The 13,579-nt window shown below is 41.7% G+C and overlaps 2 protein-coding genes across 2 annotated transcripts in view; one reads left to right on the top strand and one right to left on the bottom strand.

The window, feature by feature from the left end:
* cog5 (component of oligomeric golgi complex 5) overlaps nt 1-13,579 on the bottom strand; it is a 99,000-nt gene that overhangs the window by 64,914 nt on the left and 20,507 nt on the right. The window lies entirely within an intron of this gene.
* LOC116042045 (G-protein coupled receptor 22-like) lies at nt 1,957-11,854 on the top strand. Its single transcript, XM_031288173.2, has 5 exons — nt 1,957-2,272; nt 6,118-6,926; nt 7,859-8,003; nt 8,278-8,424; nt 10,161-11,854. Exons 3-5 carry the CDS (start codon nt 7,881-7,883, stop codon nt 11,211-11,213), a joined length of 1,323 nt encoding a protein of 440 aa, XP_031144033.2. The 5' UTR covers nt 1,957-2,272; nt 6,118-6,926; nt 7,859-7,880; the 3' UTR covers nt 11,214-11,854.

The following is a 13,579-nucleotide window of genomic DNA, read 5'->3' as shown; positions in this document are numbered from 1 at the left end:
ATTCAGAAAAAGGCTTCATTTGGAATATCCAAACGGAATATGCTGTTTACATGACCTGAATCAAATTTGGGATATTGTCATATTCGGACTAATAGTGGAATATGAGTGGTTTAATGGATTCTGTTGGTTGCTTACCCTATGTTCATTTAGACTGTTACTTTTCAAAGGTGTGCCATTTCTAAAGTTTTTAGTTATTAGCTCTTGACCTTGCGTTCGCAGCTATTTCTGCTACCGGACCATCATCAAGGCATCAGCATTTACTGGTGTGGCATTATTTCCCTGGCTGATCTGGCACCTTGCTCATACATGGGCATCCCTTTACAGATATACTTCATATAAATGCAGCCAGAGTCGGTTCTGGAACCTGGGCATTTCGCCACAAATTGTTAGGCATGTTGACAGTAGTAGGTGATTGGCTGGTTGGGTTTATGTAAAAGTTTTGCGTGGTTAAGGTTAAGGTAAGCCCACATCTTTCAACATGTCCCACACTTTGGCTGCGTTTCATCTCCCTTTGTAAAGCCTGTTTATTTGAATCAAACGCTGGAAAATGTGTCACCTGTTCTGAATAACAGAGCATACAGAGAGCGTCTAAAACCAAATCCCCAACATTTACTGGTGTGGCATTTGTCCCCTAAGCACAGAGTCCACGAACGCTCTTTCATAAATACAAAGCGCACACACACACACACACACACACACACACACACACACACACACACACACACACACACACACACACACACACACACACACACACACACACACACAGCCCTGCATGTGTATTCCCTTGTATGTACCTCTGTTTGAAATAACACAGCTGGGGTCTAGTCAGCAGCCTTTAGGCTAGCCAGCAGACAGCCTAGATATCAGTTTGCAATATCAATGCATTGATTAAATATGGATGTTTCGATGTACTCTACTGTGCTTACAGCGATTTTTTCGGTGTGAAACTAGCCTATCATCGTCATCTTTGCTGAGAAAAAAAAAGAGTCTTGTAACGGTCTGTTTTTTCTCTGTCTCGGAGCTGTCTACATGTGCTATGTCTGCCTCACTCACATATCATGCTCATGTTTGCTCAGAAAAAAAAAAATGTCCGCAAGTTATTTTTTTTTTCCTCTCCATAACACTGCTGTCTGCCATCTCTCTCTCACACTAAAGACTTGTATCTGGGGGAAAACATGCCTCCCACTGAGTTGCACATATCGGTAAAACAGGTGGACTGGACACCATCATCTTAAATAAACACATGTAGAGTGAGAGATGAAGAGCTGAGATACAATGACCAGATCATAACTTCTTGTATTATTAATGGAGAGGTGTATCCCGGAAGACAGCAGACAGGCCCTGATTTGAATTCTGATCCATCAGTCTGTGATTGCTGTGGCCGGCGGTGCTGTTGTTGCCATGCCAATGCCCAGTAGCCCTAATTAGTCCACTCACTAGCTACCTTCCAGATATGATGGCAAGGCAATAAGGGCAACGCAGCGACTGTTCCAATGAAAGCCAGATTGGGACAATTAAGCATGTACTATCTGGCAGGTGCTATGCAAACAGAAACAGCGGAGGAGTGGCCAAAGTCCTGAGAGGAAGGATGCTGCCATTAGTAATGTCATGGCCACAGTTTTTCTTCCTGGGCTTTTTAATGTGGGTAAACAAACAAGGGAAAGAGAAAAAGATAAAGACATAAGTACTCAAGGATAAAAAAAGATGTGTTGTCCCTGCATGCTGGAGTTTTCCCTGCTTACATAAGGCAGCACAAAGATAACAGGAAAGGAAGAAACATACAACATGAGAGAAATTATGAGAAGAGTGTTACATCTGCTTTTTGAGTCCAATTAGTCAAGCGCAGAGGTGTAAAAGGGGGAAAAAAATAAGGAGAACACAGTTTTAGAAAGGGAGGAAGGGGGAGGGCGAGTAGGAAGGGCTACTGAAGGCAGACACAGAGAGGCAGGAAGCAGGACAGAGAGACAGACCGACAGAAAAAGCAGCACAGCAGAGAGAAGAGAGGCGGAGGCAGAGCGGAAGCGTCAGTATCTCTCTTGCTCCCCGCAGGTTCTGTGGCTGCATGCTTTTTACCAGTCAAATTTCCATCCTGAAGGGACTAACTAACAAGCATCCTTAAATGATGGACTATTATCCTAAACTTCAGCAAATCAGAGTTATCACCTGTGGGCTCTACGCTACCTTTGGGGACTGAGATTACAAAGCCCTACAGGGAAGGAAAGCACTTCTGCAGACCCAAGGATGGCCGGGGAATGGTCTTTGTCTAGAGGTAAACTAACACACGGCACAATCATGTACAAACACCGTTATCGTGTTCTGATAGCAAGGCAATGTGAATATGTTAGATGAAGGCACTGTAAAATCAACACACACACAGCCTGCTGACATGTTGTTGAGCCTGTGAGTCATAATTTTCAAGCAGTGACTATTTGGAGTGAAGAGTAATTAGACAAAATGAGTGGCTGTCAAACAGCAAGCAATATGGGTCTTCACAAACTACGCTGAGTTCACTGCCTCCCAAAGAGACCAGCTTTCCTGTTGTAGAGAAGCTCATACAACACAAAACTAATCAGAATTTGGCTGCCCACAGGACATATATTTCATGTAATGGAAAATACAGCTAAAAGATGAGCCAAAGCCAAAAAATTAAGAAGCAATTTTGCACATTTTGTGCAGTTAAAAAGAGTATGAAGACTATACAGCAACAGAGCTAGAGGTGATGAACAAGGTATCAGAACAAGAACCAGTCAAGAAGAATACAAGACACTGAAAGCTGAGAGCAAATGTAGGGCTGCACCTAACAATCACTGTCATTGTTGATGATTGTTTTTCAGCTATTTGATTGATTGTTTAGTCTAAAAAGGTCCGAAAATATTGAAAAACACCCATCAAGTTTCCAGAGCCCAAGCCGGCCTTTTTCAAATAGCAACAGTCCAAAACCCAAAGATATTCAATTAACAATAACGCAAAACAGAGAATTGGGGCAAATCCTCACATTTGAGAAGCTGAAATCAATACATGCTTGACATTTCGCTTAATATATGATTAAGCAATTACCCAAATTGTCAGACCAGTGGATTAATCAACTAATTATTTCCTTTGCTAATCTGGCACCTTGTTAAGACATGGGCATCCCTTTACAGATATACTTCATATAAATGCAGCCTGAGTCGGTTCTGGAACCTGGGCATTTCGCCACAAATTGGTAGGCATGTTGACAGTAGTAGGTGATTGGCTGGTTGGGTTTATGTAAAAGTTTTGCGTGGTTAAGGTTAGGGTAAGCCCACATCTTTCAACACGTCCCACACTTTAGCTGCAGGCGTTTCATCTCCCTTTGTAAAGCCTGTTTATTTTAATAAAACACTGGAAAATGTGTCACCTCTCAACGTGATATCATGACTTTCTTAAGCCAAGTGGTGTGTTATCTGTACGCATTTTGAGCAAACCACGTGTATGTAAACGCTGTATACAGCGGATGTAAACATACACGCCACGTGGCATGTTATCGTGAGAAGAAAGCGACGGTTGAGTTTAGGAAACATCACACGCGGGTTGGGTTTAGGAAAAGAATAATGGGGTTGGATTTAGTAAACGAAGAAAGCGACGGTTGGGTTTAGGAAAAGAAGAACTGGGTTGGCTTTAGTGAAAGAACAAAGCGACGGTTGAGTTTAGGAACCGTGACACGCTGGATGTGATCCCCGGTCTCCTGGTGAAAGTCCTGTATTGTTTGACCCATCCTCCATCCCAACCAACCTCCCTACGTGGATTTTCACCCTTTCTTACTACTCGCTACGGTGTAAATTCACACGCAACCGCAAGGTAATGTAAGTCAATGGAGGCCAAACGGCGTTGATATACACGCCCAAAATCGAGTATGCGTCTTTATAACACGCCAATGATGGCATATGAATTGGCGTGTCATACATACACCATTTCATGAGATCAGTCTGTTGTCTGAATAACAGAGCATATAGAGAGCGTCTAAAACCATTGTAAAGGTGCTTGGATGTACAGTTCTCCACCATACTTATGGATAAAGTAACAATACAAAAGGTATTGTGTGTAGTATGTATTTAAATGTATTATTATCATGTGTCATGTGGAATGGACCATTTTAATGATATAATAAAAACAATTCATTCATTCACATCTTGGACTCCACACTGACGACTGAAATAGTAAATACCTTAGTATATTTCATGTTACTACAAATTAAAATTGGTTACAATGATTAAGACAACAAAATTATCTGCATTCTGTCTCATTTCAGCACGTTTTAACTGAAACTGGCTTTCAAAGTAAAATGAAATGTTTTAATATGGCTAAAATAAACGTGTTTTTTTCCAAGACAGAAAACAAGTAATGTGAGGTATAATCCACAACAAGAACAAGAAATATATCAAAATAATTACCCATGCAATTACTTCACAGGTCATCATGGATTATGACGTTTATACCATGAACCATGTGCACAAAATATTTATTCATACTCTGGGGCTCTGTTAGCCTGGCTCCACCCTCCTACATACTTCCGCTCAATTTTCATTTTCCTTCAGTACGTCGTCTGGGTTTGCGGTATATTCTTGGGTTTTCTCTGGCCAAATGAGTGGCTGAGAACGATGACGTTGAGGTCGTGTGCTAGTTTGAGTTGTAGTTCCGTAATGGCAACGCTACGGAATATCCAGAAGTTAAAGCCTGAGCAAGAACAATCTTTGCTGAGTTTTGTTGGTGGCCATGATGTTGTGGCCCTCCTCCCCACGGGATTCGGGAAAAGTTTGATTTTCCAGCTTGCTCCGTTAGTGGTGAAGAAGTTGGCTAAGGCGAACGCTAGCGATGCTAAGATGACCAAACGTTAGCGATTGGTTATGGCAGATCCAGAGTGGCTCTGGGCAGATCCAATAGTTTTAAACTTCAGAGTACCGGCCTTCAAGGAAGTTAACATTTGACAATGGAGAGAGGCCAGACTCTCTGTACAAATGAAATGGACCAGAGTCTGGTAGGACCAGGCTAGGGCTCCGGGACTCTTTAAATGGAAACGTGATGGCAGTATCTTTGTCAACCTTCAAATAAATGTTACCAAAATAAAAGCAGCAGAAGCCGTAGCCTACATACAACTGAAGCCAACTAGTATTGATTCAGCATGCTAGGTTTGTCAGAGCTGTGCAGTTATCTAAAAATGGCCAATAATAATTCAGTATTGTCCATAGTACAACTGATTACACACCTTATAAAATTACTCAGAGCACGAGTTAGAAAATACAATTGAGCATCATGTGGCTTGTCGTAGTGTTCAATTCGGATAGCAGACTTGACACGTGTAAATACAGACTCGCATACCAAATCTAGAGTCACTTTCATTACAGATATTACCATATGTACTGTAAATACAAATTCATTCCTGATTATAAAGCATTCCTTCTGTTGGGTACCAGTACAATATTTTTGTGACACTTTATTTGGCATTCTTCTGCAAAACCATTTATTTCATTCAGGTCTCAAATGTGGTCTAAACACAAGCAACCTTAAAGAACATACTGCCTGAATAGAAATAGTCTGAAACTGGCCACATCTTAATCTATATTAGGAACTATCTGATCTAAGAATAAGTCAATATGACTCTGAATCTGACCAGAGCTTTAATGCCAGCTTTCAGTACTTGATATCCCCAGCCACTCACACTCAAAGCCAAACGAAATCCAAATTTAAAATCTCAAGACAATCAGCTGAGTCATGATCCGTCTTAGAACTAAATGAAACAGTGTGTGGCCCGTTGTTGTGACAGTAAGTCAGCATATCATTTGATACACTAAGACAGTCTGCAGAGAACCAGTTCACAGTTTCCAGTGCTCATTTGTTCAACAACACATGACAAGAACCATCAAAGATAAAAGGCAAAGGCATCAAAAACTGATTAAACACACATTGCAAATACAGAGACAGGCGTCCAATTAGCACAGAAAGAGCAAGCTACTGTATCTGCCAGGGGATGATAAATGAGTTGAAATTAGGTAGGAGACATGATGCAACATGCAGACCAGGGAGAAAGATCTGATATGTAACACATTTTCTTTCTTTAAAACTATTACTGAAATCGTCCATCCTTTCTCTTTGCAGGATCAGAGATGAAATGTAAAGGCAAGGGAAGGTGATGGCAATAATGGGACATGGCATCATTCTCAATTCCTCTGTGGCAGTCTGTGAAGGATAGATTAGTATGAAGGCTGTGACTATCCAAGAGTCAAGGGATCAGTCTCTTTGAGTGGTCTCCGAAGACCATATGACCCATATCAGGGTCTCTGACCTTTGAGTCCAGAGGTACAACCACACAACCTTGTTTATATTTCTCTTGAAACCTCTCATCCATTCTGTCACCTATACTTTCTACCTCCACTATTGTCTGAAATATGAAATTACAAAACTTATGGCATAAAGTGCTGTGGGCCATAGGAGTGTGTAAGACATACAATACCTGAAACGTGGAGAGAAGCGGAGACAGGAGGATTGTCCTGGCACTGGCATCATTTTCAAGAGGGAATTAGACTGGAGGCAACAGTCCAAGCACAACGGACAATGATGAGACACAACCATGCATGAAAGAAAGCATTGATCGCAGTGCACCGCACTGATGTTGCAAACCACATGCCCCCCAACGAGTGGCGGGTGGTTGTTGCTCTCTGTGTTTCACAAACAGACTTTTCCCTTCGCCTGAGCGGAACCAGTATCCCCAAAGCTAAAGCTCACAAGACTTGTCGTTGTCCGTCAAATTCTGATACGTTTACAGAGAGAATGCTGTAAGTGGATGAAGTGAAGATTGAGCTTGTCAAGTCAGGATATGGTGGGATAATTTGTTACATGCTCCACCAAGTTCCTTGTGGCCACTTCAACTGCTGCTGAGCTGGAGAGGACACTGCTGGAAGGGAGTGGTGAGTTTAGGCCTGATATTACACCTGCACACACACCTAAGCTAGAAATTAAATAGTTCATACGACGTGGAAGTCCAAGCATCTGAAGGATCCTTTTGCCTTCAACTGTTTATAGCTGTTACAAACAGCCACACGCAAAAGCAAAGCAAAAAGAGAGGGGCACAACGACAATCTTTCCGTGAAGGAATTCATAGTGTTTCACACGGTGTTACACATTAAAAGTGACAAAAGAGCTTTAGAGATAAATTCAAATCCTGCATACTTTTTTAAAATTCCAAATTTTGTTCGAAGCAGACCCCCAGTGCCAACATTGGAAAGGTACGATAGGAGGGGACTATAGACGCTGTTTGGCCTTTGTACAATCTCCCTTTGTTTGAAGCATCCTGGAATTGCATGTTCTTTGCTATTAACTCACCTTATCTGGTGTTAAAACCAATACGCCCTAACACAAACTGCAAATTAGTATAGCATTCACTTCCCAACATTGACAATATAGCACTTGCATTTGACAGCGCATGGTAATTCCAATAACAGTACCAGATTGTTGGCCCCTGTGTAGTTTCAACATGCTGTAAAATTAGTTAGTATCCTGTAAAAGCACCTTCAAGGTTTTCATACCAGGTGATATTATTACAGAAAATGTTTTCCTTTAAAACCTCAGGGGTCTGGCTCAAACGTTATTTACAAACTTGTACTTCAGCATTCTGAAATCACCCCTTTCTGGAGCAGCAGTGTCAAGGGAGGTGAATGCCATATTATCAGTAGCCCATAGCCTCTTGTAGCCCTAGTCCTAACTCTTATAGTACAAGCTTCCCTAAAAGAAAAATGCAGCATCAGCTGCAAGTTCACTGGTTGAAAAAAGATCTAGTAGAACTTCATATGCTTTTAATATTTATTGAAGACCTTTTTTTTTTTTGCATACTGCTCTCCAGGCCTCTTCCTCCCATCGGGATAATGCACACATCTCCAGTGCTGATCTCTGCAGCCACCATGAGCAACATGACGGTGCTTGACACTGCTGACCCCTATGACATGGACATGACCTCAGACGGGCCTATCTACCCCATCAGTTTCCAGGTAATGCTGCAGCCTCACATCTCAGATGGCTTTCTTAATCAAATTAATGTGACAGCATGAGTCAATCCACAGAGATCTTCTTAGGTATATGATACTTTCAGGAAACTGTCCGGCTCATTAACGGGTTAATACTAAAACCCATTGTGTAAGTAAGAAGACTTACTGGTTGTATAAAGTCAATGTTCACACATTTTTATGATCATGCATTATTATGACTACATTAAAATAACACTGACTGTCACACTAAATGCCACCATGCTCTTTCTGTTGGTAGGTTTCTCTGACTGGCTTCCTGCTGTTGGAGATAGTTTTGGGCTTGAGCTCCAACCTCACTGTGCTTGTCCTCTACTGTATGAAACAGAACCTCATCAGCTCCGTCTCCAACATCATCACCATGAACCTGCATGTGGTGGATGTGTTGGTGAGTCCTGACCTCTATCAACATCTATCAGTCACTTTTTTGCCAAGAGGGATTTAACATCAAGTGGTTGGATACTGAGACTTCTGGTGCTACAAAAAATTACCCCTCAGCACTGCTACCATTTCAGAAAAATAAACCATAAGGAACACTATGCTTCCATTTTTAAAAAGGGCCACAACATCTACTGATGTGCCAGCCATTAGACAAAGTATATTAAAGTTGCAAGCAGTGATTTAAAGGCCCTTGTCCCTGCAGGCACAAGGGCGCTCTAGCGCCTAAACACGCATCAACCAAATCACTGCATACTCTCGCAATGTTTACTTTTTTGTTTGATGTGTGCACCAACTTTCGAGTTTTCGAGTATATCAAGGGTTTCAAAAATGCTTTCAAAAGCGCCAAGTAATTTGGGGCGCTATTTAGCGACCAGATTTTGAGTTTTTTTGCATCCTAAAGTCCTTTTTCATGTCAATGGAAAAAGTAAAATACCACACAAAATCCGAGATAGCTGACTTCCTGTCTGGCAAAGCATTTTTTTTTAAATGTAGTATGTTCCTAGAAATGAGAACAATGATCCCACCAAATTTCGTGAACATCAAAGGAACTTTATCCCAACCCTGGTGTGTGTTTGGGGGTGTATGGAGCCCACTGGCCACACCCAAGACCAATGACTGCAGAACTTTGCAATTTTCACCACATCTGAAAAGTGTGCCAATTTTTTGTGAATTTTCGAGCATCTCAAGTACCTCAAAAATGCGATTGCGCAGCAGGAAAATAAAATAACCGTTTCAAAAACAATAGGTTCCTTGCACTTTCGTGCTCGGGCCTTAAGTACAGTATATCAAGGTTGATTACGTACTATACTAAGGATGTTACTAAAAAGTGCAAGCAGATCACTCCAGTACTAGCCTCTCTTCACTGGCTCCCCGTTTACTTTGGAATCCAATTTCAGACCATGTTGATCTCTGAGCTCTCAATGGTCGGGCCCCAACCTATATCATCGATCTAATTCACCAGAACTCAGCCGCAGGTCTCTTAGATCGGACGACAAATCTTTCCTGTTCCACGATTACAACTAAAACTAAAGTGACAGAGCCTTTACAGTTTTGCTCTACAACTGTGGATCCAGCTGGCATTAGATATCAGATATGCTCCCTAAATCTCAGTTTTTTAATCTTGTTATTCACTGGCCTATTTAGCCCAGCCTCAATCTGTTATCATGTCTATAATTCTGTATTTGTAAATTGCTGTTTAGGTCGACCTTGGTATATTCTCTTTGTGTTTTCTTTCTACTTTTTATTTTACATTTTAAAAGTTCCTTTGTACAGCAAAATGATTAAATGTTTGGTGATATTGCAAATGTTACAATGACCAATAGTCTTAGTGAAACCTCACTGATATCAATAATATACCAGGAAAAAAATTTCATATTTTTAACGTCACCAAACGTAGGTTGACAGTAAATGATTGGCTTTTTCACTAAATGAAGCCATGCTGCTACTACTACCTCCATTATGTTAGGATTGTTGGGTATTTAGGGTTACTACAAAGCCAATAATTCCTTTGGCAATTCAGCTGTGCATGACTGTAATGGTTACGTACGTCTGGATTGACACCATCATATTGTACCATTTAGAATCATATAGCAATCATTACAAGTGTGCCAAACAACCAAACAAGATTAGATGAAAACAAACGTAATGCATTAGAGATGTGAACTGAGTTCCTCTTGTTTCCAGGTGTGTATATGCTGCATCCCGCTGACAGCAGTGGTGGTGTTACTTCCTTTGGAAGCTGACACTGCTATGATGTGCTGTTTCCATGAGGCCTGCGTCTCCTTTGCAAGCGTAGCTACTGCTGCTAACGTCCTGGCCATCACTGTAGACCGGTACGACATCTCAGTGCGGCCGGCGAACCGTGTGCTCACGATGAGCCGAGCTGTAGCTCTACTGGGATCCATCTGGGCTCTATCCTTCTTCAGTTTCCTGGTTCCCTTCATGGAAGTAGGCTTCTTCATCAACTCTGGTTCAGATCATGTGAACCAGACTGCAGTGCTCACAGTGGTTCATACAAATGAGTATTACACAGAGCTGGGTTTGTACTATCACCTGCTAGCACAGATCCCTATATTCTTTTTTACAGCTGTGGTAATGCTAGTGACGTACTACAAGATCCTTCAGGCACTTAATATTCGCATTGGCACACGCTTTCAGCACAACCTACCTAAAAAGAAGCAAAAGCGCAAAAACACTATCTCTTTGAGCACTGCGATGCAAGCAGAGTCGACTGACGCTTCACAGAGCAGCACAGGAGTCAGGGCAGGTGGGAATGCAACCTTGGGCATGCGGGCATCAGTGTCAGTCATTATTGCGCTAAGACGAGCAGTAAAGCGTCACCGGGAGAGACGGGAGAGGCAGAAACGAGTCTTCAGGATGTCTCTTCTCATCATCTCCACATTCTTACTTTGCTGGACTCCAATAACTGTGCTCAACACCATCATCCTCAGCACTGGGCCCAGTGATTTAACTGTTCGCCTCCGCTTGGGCTTCCTGGTGATGGCCTATGGAACCACTATCTTTCACCCACTCCTCTACGCCTTCACTCGGCAGAAGTTCCAAAAGGTTTTGAAAAGCAAGATGAAGAAGAGGGTAGTGTCTGTAGTAGAAGCTGACCCTACGCCAAACAATGTGGTCATCCATAACTCGTGGATAGACCCCAGGAGAAACAAGAAGGTCACCTTCGAGGACACGGAAGCCAGACAAAAATGTCTATGCTCGCAGGATGCCGAGTAGTGGGATTAACTCAAATGTAAATATGTCAAATATGTAAAGTAAATGGGACTTGGTGAAATTCCACTCATAGAGGTTAAGCAACTAAAAACTGTTGTTTTAGAGGAAGCTATGGAGTTTTGTTTATGCATAAATAGCATTTGGGGGAAAACATGGAAGAAATACGACTATGTTGGGAAAATATACTACTAAGTCTAAACAAGCGAAACATATATGTTCTCATTAACAATGGAGTACAGTAATCCTGGGCAGCTTACTAAATGAATACTAAATGGTGGCTTCAGAAAAGATGTGTTCCCTGAGATCAGAGGAATAATAAAATTAAATTAAAATATCACACATAAATGAAACTACGAGCAGCTGAATGTGGATGAGTTCAAGGATTGCATTTGCAGTTGATTTTTTTTACTCGGTACAAAAAAGGTCTCAAAATAGGTGTCATAGACACACAAAGAGGCTAATTTATGCCTTTTATTAAGGAATGTCGTGGAGTGCTATCAAGGACAATTCAGTCATATCTCTGTATCTAAGCAGCAGTGTGTGTTGTTCCCTAGTGTAAGATAAGACAAATGTCAATGTACTGTGTCATAAAATACCTTGATATTGTTTATCTCCATTTGTAATAAACAACCAAAGGCACAATATGTGTCAGTATCCCTCTGCTCTCTTGCTTCTACATGTGGAACTGGATGCAGGGAAAAAACATGAGGAATTCACTTTCCTCAGAGAGGTCACCTCTGTCTGTTTTGTCATGTAGTGAGCTTTTAAATGTATTGTACAAACTAAGGCCCTGTCTACACCTACACAGATATTTTTGAAAACAAAATTTCCATTTCAAAATCTGTCCACACGACATTCATTTACAAAATACCTCCGGCCAGACAAGAAAGCAAAAACGACTCCAAAGGCTCGCCTGGCCGTTGGCGATAAAGGCTACGTCTACGATTGGCCAAACACCAGAGAATAAGATTCTGAGCATACATAGTGAGCTTATTTTCCTTTGGCGGTCAAATCAAAAAATATTAGTAAAACAATAGTAGTGGATTCTTTATTTATACATATTATACTGTACATACCTATCTTTTTAACATATTTCTGGTACACGTCCCAATGTGCTATAGCAAGACTGAAATGTGACTCATGGACGCTGTGGTGGAGTTGCTGCTTAGTGTCTCCTTACAATACAAGGTGAAGATAACATTGGGTTCAGCAGATGCCTCCGTTCATCCGTGAAGTGGTGTTGAGGGTACATCCACACAAAAACGTTTTCATTTTAAGCGGCATTTTGAGACAAAAACGGTCTTCGTCCATACAAGCGTTTTAGCTCCATTAGCAGCAGTAATCTCCATCTATATTAACAAGTCTGACAATACATAGCACATGACCATTCACATACGCTGGGCATGCGCATGCTGCTGTAAACAGGAAGCAGGTTGTTCGGTACTCATAAATCATGGATGTATAAGTTGAAAATTACAGAAAATACTTTGGAGAAAGAACAACAAGGGTGAAAAGTATGAGCAGGGATTTATTTGCTTGGACCAACAACGAGGTGGACCTGTTACTGAGAGGTATGTAAGCATATCTAACCGATAAGACCAAAGGTCTCGGTTTGTGCCATCCAGACAACAACACAACCCTGGAGTTTTCAGACCAAAACAGGGGCAGCATTGTTTCCAAATGTCTCCATTTAAGGGACTCGGAAACGCAGGAGTAGTGTGGAAGCGAGGTGTAAATTAGGGCTGCAACAACGAATCGATAAAATTCGATTATTAAAAAAGTTGGCAAAGAATTTCATTATCGATTCGTTGTGTCGCGCGACACGCCACTCAGTCGCGGAGATAAAAGCAATTGAGTTGAGTGCCGTGTGGAGCGGCGCGGAGCGAAAGAAAAAAAAAAAGAGCAGAGCGGGGGTAGAGAGGAAATACGGAGAGAGACCGGAGAGACCCTTATAACGTTGTTCTGAAACACATGGTGGAGGCAGAGAAATCAGTAGGACCTAAGTCATCCAATGTGTGGGAACATTTCACACTAAATAAATCGAAAACGTGTTAATTGCAAGATAAGCAAAAGCGACACGGCATGGCACGGTCACCACGGTGATGATTTAGCACCTAAAACGTAAACATGTTGGAGTCCTTGATGAGGAGGAAGGGAGTTCAACAGCAGGGTAAAGTCACTACACAATCCTACTTTTGTTCCGTTCTGAAGTGAGGAACGTAACGTCCCTCTTCTGGTGCTGGTGTGGTGTTTACTCGTTATCCAGCTGACTAGCATGACAAGCTAGCGTTAGCTCGTTAATAACAGTAGTAAAGCAGGACTAAAGACACGTTTTTATTCACTCGCCTTTTTTGGCCCATTCATTTTTC

Source organism: Sander lucioperca, chromosome 20, assembly GCF_008315115.2.
Source record: "Sander lucioperca isolate FBNREF2018 chromosome 20, SLUC_FBN_1.2, whole genome shotgun sequence".
NCBI classification, from domain to species: domain Eukaryota; kingdom Metazoa; phylum Chordata; class Actinopteri; order Perciformes; family Percidae; genus Sander; species Sander lucioperca.
This window is presented reverse-complemented; position numbering and strand designations above follow the sequence as displayed.